This window comes from Acomys minous (genome assembly GCF_964271855.1).
Source record: "Acomys minous genome assembly, chromosome: 16".
NCBI classification, from domain to species: Eukaryota; Metazoa; Chordata; class Mammalia; order Rodentia; family Muridae; genus Acomys; species Acomys minous.
Genome location: NC_140498.1, coordinates 95,189,442 through 95,200,917, shown reverse-complemented (window position 1 = coordinate 95,200,917; position 11,476 = coordinate 95,189,442). Strand labels below are relative to the sequence as shown.

Sequence of the window (11,476 nt, the reverse complement as noted above, 5' to 3'; positions counted from 1 at the left end):
GGGTCCTTTGTGGCTTCAGCCAGGTAGAGCACTTGGGGTGCCTGATGGGCGGGGACATCAGATACAAAACACACCAATCCTCAGTTCATATTTTTGTGCTGCAGTTTTCCTAAAATGATTTAAACTTTTGAACTAGAAAAAAAAATTCTTAATTTTAAATGGTTTATCTCTATTTGAATAAAATTGACTAAATTTGTAGTTTCATGTGTACATCTACTCTGTGAAATGACTTAACCCTATCCATCCAATAGACAGCCTCACCAGCTCCCATAATTCCCTCTGTGTGTGGCACAAGCTCCTAAGATCAGTTCTCAGCCAGTCCCAGTAGACAGTCGTGTCATTCTGCCCCAAGCCAGCTGTGAATCAGATCTCCAGAACTTAGGCCTCCTGTGCCACAGGAACTTTGTATCTTGTAAATGTCTCTTATTTCCTCTGATGAGTGGATGAGGTAAGAGCCTTACCCAAGCTGAGCTCAGAACCGGTCCCTGGGCCTAGGCCTGGAAGCTTCTAACCTCAGTACAATCTCCTCTTCTGTAAACCCAGACCTTGAAGGCTTCAGCTTCCAGTCTTTGTCTGCTAACCTAGGCCTAGAATGTTTTCAGCCTCTGAGACTTAACTGCTGATTAGGCTCACCCTTTCCACCTCTTTCTGAACTCTGGCTGGCTGGCTCAACTCAGCTGTTCTGGCTCAAACGCCTCTCCAAGGTGACTGACTCAGACTGGCTTCTCTTGGCTTTTGACTGAATTATACTGCTTAGAAAAACTGCCTCTGAACTCCACAAACTCAGCTGCACCGACTGCAGGGACTGAACGGAACTGAGGGGAACTCAACTAACTCAACTCTGTCCCTGTGCTGTCCTTAAATAGCCTGTCTTTCCTGTCTGTCCTCATGAGAGTCGGGCATACCCTCTCTGACTCATTCTGTCATATTGGGTCATAGTGCTGCCATGATGCCTTCCAGGGGGAAGAACAAACTGATTTCAGTCGCCAAAGCCCTAGAGCAACAGTGACACAAAGGACAGGCGGCAAATGGGCCATTGTGTCCAGTTACAACCCAGTGTGGGGCCTGGCTCGGGGGGGGCGGGGGGGGGAGTAACTGTGGGTCATGAAGGGGCTGCCCTGTATTCCATGAAGTCCTACCTCTGTGTAGATGTCCTAAGATGTGTTTATGCTACTAAAAGGGTTTTCTAGCAGCTGGTGGTAAGTGATTATATTTAATATTAACTATGCATGAAAAATAGAGCAGACAATTACATTAAATATATACACTTGGGTAGTGGTTGGAATGAGACATGGCTCTGGCATGTCATGAGAGGTAAGTCCACTCTGCCCTTTGGTGGGAGGTGTGGGGCTCAGGAAACATGTAATTTCCTGTGATCCACTCCAGTCCCAAGATGTGTGCAGAGCAGGGCGGGGCATGGAGCCTCAACTGCAGAGTTTAGGCAACTGAAAGGTAGAGAGGTTTAAGTGGTTTGGTCAGGGTCAACACAAAGATGACTGACAGATTGTGGTCAGCATGGAGTTTGCTCCCTGGTGGCAAACTTTCCAGAGTCCTATTTTTGGTATCTTAAGACTCTGAACTAGGGGACTGTGTCCCTGCTCCACATGTCCTACCAGACCCAGGGTTCTTTAGGAAAAGGAAGCTCTGAAAAGGTGCCTGAGCCCAGAGAAGAGCTCAGAGTCTCCACTTCCTAGGTTTCCATTCCTGGCCTCAAATATTGCAGCCTCCCTCAGGGTGACCCTCCTCCTCAGTAGAAGGTGTTATACTGTGGAAGGGTTAAGGCAACAAGCAGATGGCCAAGTTCAGTGGCAAGTCCAGACATGTGACCCCCATGCCCTGGGCTCTGTCAAGAGTCCCACTGACAACCAACAACCTCACATGATGAGGGTTCGGAGCCTAGGATAGTCCCAAGCCACCGTCACTGCAGGGCTGCCTTAACAATGAACAAACCCGGGCGAGCAGTTAGCGCTACTAACGGGGCCATGTGCCCATGAGTTGGAGTCTCAGGGTCTCAGAGCATGGGGTTGTACCCATGTCAGCTGGCAACTGAGCCCCGTCTAAGCATCTGGACAAAGGCCTGGCTGAGAACAGGCAGTGGCTGCAGTTCCCTGCTCACGGCCATCACTAAAACCTGTTCTCACAGCCTGCCTCTCCTCCTCAGATTCTGCAGAGCAGGCACAGAGTGACCTCTCTTTGAGGGACCAGGCCAGAGTCAGATCCTGTGACCCCTTACAGGACACTGCTTGAATGCCATCCAGGCCCTTTTCCATCATAAAAAACCATATTCTTCAGGGCACTGCCCCTTGTCGCTATCTTTACAGCTGTCCCTAATAGCAGGGATCTGGTGCTGTTTTTTTTAAAGAAAACACCAAATGTTCAATTTTACCAATAAAGATGCAGGAGCCAGATGCTGAGGTGAAAGCCTGCTAGCTCAGAAAGGTAGAGAAAGCACCCAGCTGACCTTCCTACTCAGCTCATGTCCCAGAAGGAAAAAGCCCCTTCTCCTTCTCCACAATGTCTTAAGGACTTGTCAACTCAACGCCTTCCCTTCATTTTACTCTTTGTCAGCTGGGTTTCTTTTTTTCCCTCTGCCTCTTGACCTAGGGTTAACTTTATTTAATCCTGTTTACAGAAAGCTCTTGGATTAAAGGTATGTGCTAGGGCTGAGCCTGTTTATAATAAACAGAAAATTCCTGGATTAAAGGTGTGTGTTAGGGCTCAACCACACCAGACAAGAAACAGGGTTTTGTTACAATACATTGTATTGGTTTGGCGTAACTGACATAGAGTCTGAAACCTACTTTACGGCTGCCAGCACTATAAAGGGCAGAATCTAAACTGATTCTAGTCTACTCATAAGTTAAAACAAACTACTCTAGACCTCATATATATATCCCAAGCACTTGCCAATCTAACCCTCAGGCTGCTTCTCTCCTGCTTCTTCATCAGCTGTCAACCATCTTCTTCCCCTCAACTGTCAAATCGTGGCCACGCCCCCTCTCCAGGAAGTCCCACCTTTCGCTTCTTGCCCTTCTGCCCAGCTGATTGGCTAAACAGCACTGTATTTACAGTTGTTACATCCACTCAAGACATTCCTCCACAATTCCCCCTTTTAGTCTAATAATAAAAAAAAAAAACCTTTTACCTATACATTTATATTATTACATCAATATACAATATACAGACAAGAACCACAAGACAATTGTTATATTCATGTTATACTCATAATGTTTTGCTGTCTTCAACCCCATCAGAGACTTGAGGAGGAATAAAATTAATTAGCTGAGTAAATAGGAAGTACAGCTTAGCAGCTTCCAAAATGAAAAAAGTGACAGAGACACCTCGCTGCCTGAACAGTCACCCAAAGCTTTCTAACACGTTGGAGCATCGTCTTCAGCCTTCTGGCCCAATATATCTGATAGGCATATTTGTGAAGCAGGGACTATTGAGGACTTGCCTACCCTGTCTTGGCAGAGGTTGGCGGTCAACTCCACCTGCACCCAAGTTTGCCCATTTCAGGCAGAATTCTGTCTGTGGCAGAAAACAAGGACATTTTTGCCCAGTGGCTTGTTTGCCACATCTGAGCCATCTCCATAAGGAAGTTCCTCGATGCTCATTACCTTCTTTGAGGCTGGGTGTTGCCAGGAGTCAACCTGTCTCATTTTCAAAGAATCCTCAAACAGTAAAAAAAAAAAAAAAAAAAAAAAAAAAAAAAAAAAAAAAAAAATCTTTAAAAGCTATATTCTGTAGGTCTCTGAGGTTTTTGAAGACCTTATCTAAATATTTTACCTTATCTGTCTATTGAACCTATGAATTATATTCTTGTGATAAAATTGAAGAGTACAATGAATTAAACTTACATCAGTATATACCAATGAATTAAAAATAGCCTTGTGGGGTAACAATTAAGGCCTTAAGTTGAAGAGTAGATTCGAGAATCTGACTTTTGTCCTATCGTTCCTATATATTTCTATATTCTCAGAGAAAAAAAAATCTCTGAGTCCAACCTCATTCTCTCTCTGAATAAGACCATTAATAACATATACAATTCCCAATTAAAATAAACATCCATAGCCCAAAACCTTACCCAACTCCCCTTTAAGGGAAATGGGATGGTGTTCTCTTTTTAAGGCTTCTTCAGGCTGATTTGGGACGAATAATACCTATGTAGGGGCCCAAATAAAACTGGGAAAATGGTTAAACAAGCTAGAGATAGAATTTGTGGTCCAGTCTCTAAATGTTGAGAAATTCAGGCTTAATAAAAGTTATGTGTGGGACAGTGTGAAATGCTGGACCAACTGGAATCCGGAGCTTTCTTTGAAGCTCTATTGGGAGATGCTCTGTTCTGATGACGAACAGCAACCGAAGCACTTGCGGGTGGAACATGAGGAACGCAGGATGTCAGCATCTCAGCATGCTGGAGGATGCATCCCGTCAGGTCTGATCCAGCATCAGTGTCTGGTACTTTTGTTCTGAAAATATATAATTTCTGACAAGCATTTTACAGTTTTCAAACTGTAAATGCGTGAGGTGTGCAGGATGCACAGAACAATTGAGGCTGGTTCTGTAGTTTGAGTTCATGTATGTATAGACTGACTTAAGTTAGCAGTCTCCCTTTCATCCAGGTCTGTTTCATTTTGACCTCTTTCAAAGAGGAAGTATAGTATTACCATTGCCAAAGAACATACAATCATTATTTAATTGAAATCAAAACAAGATTGTATAGTTCTAAATGTCCTGCTCTAGGCTCTGTGGTGCCTGATGGCTATGCTACCTGTCTCCCGAGGAAATGTGTCCCGTTTTAGAGACAAGCTGGTTGCCCTGAGCAAAAGAAGAGGCATTAAGCCTTAAATAAACTTATGCATACCATAGGCACCTTGTGCCTGGGTTTTCACACTTACACAAACTCCTATTTTAGAGTTTACGCATGCCCTAGGCGTCTTGTACCTGGGTTTTTCCATTTGTTGCAGGTGTTTTTCTCTCACCTCTTCTCTCCATAGCAGGTGGAGAGACTTTTAAACTAAATGTCCTTCTCTAGGCTCTATGGCGCCCGATGGATAGACCAGGACACTCGATACCTGTCTCCCGAGAAAAGGTATCCCGTTTTAGAGACAAGCCGGTTGCCCTGAGCAACAGAAAAGGCACTAAGGTTATCCTTTTAAGTGTATGAATTGTAGCCTTTGAGTTTTTGGGACCTAACTAGGCTGACATGTACTTTGTCGCCTGTAAGTCCTCGGAATCTTTTTGCATTTGGTGTGACCATCACATGTCCACCCCCCCCACCCCCCACCCCGTGGTGAAAGTAGCTCAGGTTTAGAGGGATAAGCCAGCTGCCAGAGCAGTGAGACCTCAACCCAGCATACAAAGGAAAAGTGTGTCAGTTTAAATCCTAGGCTGTTTTTGCAAGTAACTTATCAGCAGGGGGTCACACCCTGTGGAGACCAGGCTGCTCCAGAGCTCACAGGGATCCACCTGCCTTTTTCTCCATTGTGTTAAGATTAAGGGTGTGTGCCACCACCGGTCCTGCACAAATATTTCATGTCAATTCCAGTCAAAATCTAAAAAAATCTCAAGAAATATTCAAGAGTTACCAAAAAAATTTCTAAGTCTTGGGTCAGTTGCACCAATTTAGGCTTCAGTAAGGGAAGCCCTGCCCACCATCCGTTTGAATTTAGTTATTGCTAATTCGCACAGGTGGACCCTTTCCAGAGAGAGCTGACAAATACCTTGCAGCTAATAAGTTCTGAATTTCAGCCGTTATCAACTCTATGGAAAAGAGTTTGGTTCCTTCTTCCCTTCTCATTGTTGGTAACTTAGCCTGGCATCTCTCAGCTTTCTGCCTTTCTCCCTGAACAACAAAAGGCAAGATAAGGTCAAAGAGGATCCAGGAGCCTTCTACCATAGTGAGTTGGTGGGAACCATAGCAGTCTATTCTCCCCACCAAACTATAACAAAGTATCCTTTTTCAACGGTGTGGATACACTAAATACATTGGGTACCAATTTGTTGCAATAAATTGTATTGGTTTGGCCTATTGGCTTCCAATAACTGACACAGAGTCTGAAACCTACTTTAAGGCTGCCAGCACTATGACGGGCAGAATCTAAACTGATTCTAGTCTACTCGTAAATTAAAACAAACTAATCTAAACCTCATAACATACATACATCCCAAGCACTTGCCAATCTGATCCTCGGGCCGCTTCTCCTGCTACCTCCTCAACTGTCAAATTGTGGCTCTGCCCCCTCTCCAGGAAGTCCCACTTTCCACTTCCTGCCCTTCTGCCCAGCTGATTGGCTAAACCGTGCTTTATTGACAGTTGTTACATCCACTCAAGACATCCTCCACAGAGTTTTGTTTTGTTTTGTTTTGTTTTTCAGGTTTTTCGAGACAGGGTTTCTCTGTGTATCCCTGGCTGTTCTGGACTCGGTTTGTAGACCAGGCTGGCCTCGAACTCACAGCGATCCACCTGCCTCTGCCTCCCGAGTGCTGGGATTAAAGGTGTGCGCCACCACGTCCAGCAAGATACAGGGTTTTACAGTTCACAATTTTGGGGTTCACAATGGAATCAAATAACCTACAACAGGTATTCACCCCAACCATAAAATTTTTGTTGCTGCTTCTACTGTTATGAATCACAATGTGAATATCTGATATGTGACCCCAGTGAAAGGTCAACCCCCAAAGGAGCTGTGACCCACAGGCTGAGAACTACGGGTATATGCAAAAGTGACATTAAGAAATGTGTGGTTCCCGCCTACTCGTGCCACGGCGTATGCGCGCGCCGAGGGGGCGGAGCTTCCTTGGAAAGATGGCGGCCAGCGGCCTTCGCCGGGCTGCTGCCGCCAGTACCTCGGTGAAGCCCATTTTCAGTTGCAACCTGAACGAGGCCAAGCAGAGGGTGCGCGAGCTCTACCAAGCTTGGTATCGGGAGGTCCCGAACACTGTGCACTCATTCCAGCTGGATATCACTGTAAAGCAGGGACGGGATAAAGTCCGAGAGATGTTAATGAAGAATGCCCGAGTCACAGACCCCAGGGTGGTTGATCATCTGGTCATTAAGGGGAAGATGGAGCTCCAGGAAACCATTGAGATATGGAAGCAGAAGACACACATGCGGTTCCTCCATGAAACAACAGAAACACCAAGGCCAAAGGATTTCCTGTCCAAGTTCTATATTGGCCATGACCCATGAGGTCACCCAATGGGAAGGTGCGTGTTAATATTTAATTAGAGTAGTAATAAACCCATTGATGGTTGCTTTATGATAAAAAAAAGAAAGAAAGAAATGTGTGGTTCGGGGCTGGAGAGATGGCTCAGAGGTTAAGAGAACTACCTGCTCTTCCGGAGGTCCTGAGTTCAACTCCCAGCAACCACATGGTGGCTCACAACCATCTATAACAAGATCTGGTGCCCTCTTCTGGTGTACATGCAGGCAAGAACACTGTGTATATATGATAAATAAATAAATCTTAAAAAAAAAAGTGTGGTTCTTTTCCCTTGTGGGCCATCTGAAGGGAAGATGGGTCACCAGCATCTCTACTGGAGTCCACCCATGGTCCCCATCTGATCAGTCCCATGATCTGACCTCAAAATACAGGCCAAACACGTGCAGCAGTGTCTCAGTCTGTCCAAGAAGGACATAGTGTTGTCTTTGTTTTCCAAGACAGGGTTTCTCTGTGTAACAGCTTTGGCTGTCTTGGAACTCTCTTTGTAATCAGGATGAACTTGAACTCACAAGGATCCTCTGCCTCTTCCTCCCGAGAGCTGGGACTAAAGGTGTGCACCACCACGCCTGATTTAGGACATAGATTTTAATTTGGACTAAGCGACCTTCCTTGAATGGATTATTCTTGAAGACCCAACAAGAGGGAACATGCTAGTCTTTATACATAAGAAAATAAAAAAACTCCAAGACCTTAAAAAAGGTATAGTTCGGGGCTCAAGAGTTGGCTCAGTGTTTAAAAAGCACTGGTTGCTCTTCCAAAGGGCCTACATGGCAGCTCACAACTGTACCTGCAGTTCCAGGGGATCTGGCATCCTCATAGATGTCCAAGCAGTAAAACACCAATGCACATAAGAATCTTTAAAGAAAAAACATGTTTTTCCAAATTTAGAAAAATACTTAAGAAAACCAATTAGAGAGAATAAAAAAGTCAAGTGTTCAAAGTAATATTAAATCAGTACAGAAATGCGGTGGGAGTAGTGACTATAGGGGAGGAAAATGCATTTTGTGAAGTAGAGCCCATCTATTTGAGGATGCTGCACCCACAAAACTGTAAATGCACCTCCAAAGTTTGTCATCTCAGAGAAGTCTAGGCATTGTTAACCTCAGAGCACCCCTGCAGCCTCCAGTGTGGAGCACCCAGCCGGGGACACTTCAATTAGAGACTCAGATGTGCACTGTCACAGTGGTGACAGACCATCATGGACAATTCGGGGTGGTGCACCAGCACAGCACAGTGCTGCCGCCATAACGCTCTGTAGACAGGCTCATGTCATGTGCCTTAGTGTGTCCTGTAAAAACACACTTCAAAACTTAGAGCCTGGACACGTTATTATTCTGTATTTATTCAAATGAGCTAGGTAAGGTAAAAACGACACGCCCTCTATTTGGTTTATATTGTTTTGATTTTTGTTTTTGTACTGGGGATTGAACTTAGGACCTCATACATGTTGGGAGAGAAAAACACTGTACCACCATGGTATATCCCCAGCTCTTGCAACCTTCTCCCTTTAAAAAATAAATATTGAGCAATGTTTCACTAAGTTCCCAGCATGGCTTTGAACTCGGCACACCTTGAACTTTGGCTTGAGCTCCTGTGTCAACTGTCAGCCCCCTGGGGAACTGAGTCACCAGGCCCAACTCTAAATACTTTTTTTTTTTAATAAAGAAGAAGCTAAAGGGATATATTAACATGTTGAATAAAAAGAGGCTTTCCCCCCATTTTGAAATGTAAAACACGCCAGCACTATTTCTGACTAGGTATTTTTAGATAAAAAGTTTAAATTTGATTCTGATTAAACATCTCTCTCTCTCAGTGTGTGTGTGTGTGTGTGTGTGTGTGAGAGAGAGAGAGAGAGAGAGACAGACAGACAGACAGACAGACAGACAGACAGACAAAGAGACAGGCAGAGAGGCAGACAGAGAAAGAGACAGAGAGAAAGAGAGAGAGAGAGAGAGAGAGAGAGAGAGAGAGAGAGAGAGAGAGAGAGATGCCTAGTGGTACACAGCTGTGATCGTAGCATACAGAAGGCTGAGACGGGAAAATTGGCACTAGCCTGGGCTACACACCAATACTCTCACTCAAGAAGACAACGTGTGAGCTGTTTGTAGGTTGGAGAAGGAACGCACCCCTTATTTAAACGGTGGAAACCAAGCTGTGCTATATACTATTTGATGAGTTACCAGAGGAGCAGGATCATACTCAAGAACTGCCACACCAATCTCAGTGCGATGTTGATGGTTTATTAGCAGGCCACAACCCAAGACGGACCGCAGCCAGGGGTACAGTGGACTCAGGAGCAGGTTTCTTACTGGAAAACTGTAACCAGGTAACAGCCAGATAACTAGGTAGGAAGTGGGGGTGGGGGTGGGGGGCAAGGGGAGGGAGCAGGGTTACATCATTTTGATTAGCTAAACACAAGAATGATTGATTCTGTTCTGAGCACAATGTCCAGGTGACTGGACAAAGTGTTTTAATCTGATTGGCTAGGACATAGGCTTGGGGACACTTCAGTTCCCCACCATTCTGAGAGAAAGGAACATAGCAGGGCATCGTGGTTTTGTTTAAGGGGAACATGAATAATTAGTTCAAGCAGAATGTTCAACAAGGACTGATCTGTAAGTAAAAGGCTGTTCAAGCTCCTAGGCAGGTAGAGCCTGAGAGACCCGGAACTTAATTTCGCCTTACGATCAAAATGGAGACTTGGAGACAAAATGGCTTCTGATGTGCTAAAGGTGACAGCAGGTGTTGACCGAGGAACCACAGTTATGCTGGGAACTAACTTAGGCCTCACGGGAGGGGCTGTAGGGCTTGAGCAGGTTACAACAGCTTGAAAGTTGACAACAAAGTGGTGAAGATCCCAGTAGGCAGGAGACTGAAAGGGGATTTAAGAGAGGAAGGCACTAGCAATCCTGTTTGCCAGCCCGGATCCTTACGGATATAACCTTGTGGGCCGGAGAGGTGGTGTTTCAGTCACTGTTGTGTCGCTGTAAGGAGACACCATGACCAAGGTAACTTTAAAAACCAAAGTATTTAATTGGGGGGTAGGGGGCTTGCTTAGAGTTTCAGAGGTTCAGTCCATGACCATCACAGTAGAGAGCGCAGTGGCAAGCAGGCATGCTTGGCGCTGAAGAAGAAGCAGAGAGCTTACATCCCGACCCACAGTCAGCAGGAAGAGAGCCAAGAGAGGGCCTAGCTTGGGCTTTCGAGACCTCAAAGCCCAACCCCAGTGACACACCTCCAACCAGGCCATATCGACCACCAGCTGGAGAGGAAACATTCAAACATGAGCCTATGGGGGCCACACTCTTTCAAACCACCATGATGGCTCAGCAGTTACGAGAACTGGCTGCCGTTCCAGAGGATCTATCCGGTTTCATTCCCAGCACCCACAGGGTGGCTCACAGCCATCTGTAACTCCGGTCCCAGGGAGTTGGATGCCCTCTGAGGACGCTACACAAATGCAATGCACAGACATACATTCAAGCAAAACACTCATACACATGAAGTAGAAATAAAATCTCGAGCAAATTTAAATGACCCTGTGATACCATCATTAGGTCGGATCTAAAATAAAGTGGTGATTTAATCTTCGTATGGGGAAAAAAAAATAAAGCACTGTCAAGGGTTAAGGATATTACCAAGATTATACCATTCAGAGAAATATCTCCAGAACTTACCCTCTTAATCTGCTATAATTAGAGAAAACCCCGACTTGGTTAAGGATGTGTGATAAAGCTTGATGGTTAAGGGAGGTTAGAAACCTCTTGTTTTTGGCGCTGGAGAAATGGCCCAGGGGCTAAAAGCGCTGACGGCTCTCCCAAAGGACCCGGGTTCCATTCCCCGCACCCACACAACAGCCCACAACTGTAACTCTTGTTCTAGGGCACCCAAGCTCCTCACACACGCAGGCAAAACACCAAGGCACACGAAGAGAAACGAAAACAAAAAACCTCAAATTTCCCTGCATAACACTTGAGCTATTATTAGCATGGAAAAAAAAAACCCTGCAGATTGAGGGGTTCTGTGCGTTTCTTTCCTAGAACCAACGTCAGGACTCGAGCTGTGCCTGCTGAGGAAGCATTTGAAAACCAGTCCTGCTGCATTCCTGGAGAACTGGGCACAGAAAGGATGCACCTGCGGCGGTGAGTTCATGGCCAAGGTCACTCCAGGATAGCGAGGTGGTAGTGCTATCTTGCCGTAGGATCACGTGTCTAGGCACCTGTGCTACACAGGATGGAGAGCTCAAG

General features: G+C 45.4%; 1 protein-coding gene across 1 annotated transcript; it reads left to right on the top strand.

Annotated features, from left to right (window-relative positions):
- The first annotated feature begins 6,776 nt into the window (after positions 1 to 6,776).
- Positions 6,777 to 7,467, top strand: LOC311586678 (NADH dehydrogenase [ubiquinone] 1 alpha subcomplex subunit 6-like). The gene has a single exon (XM_084762809.1). The coding sequence runs from the start codon at positions 6,812 to 6,814 to the stop codon at positions 7,193 to 7,195; it is 384 nt and encodes a 127-aa protein (XP_084618935.1). The 5' UTR covers positions 6,777 to 6,811; the 3' UTR covers positions 7,196 to 7,467.
- Positions 7,468 to 11,476: the final 4,009 nt, after the last annotated feature.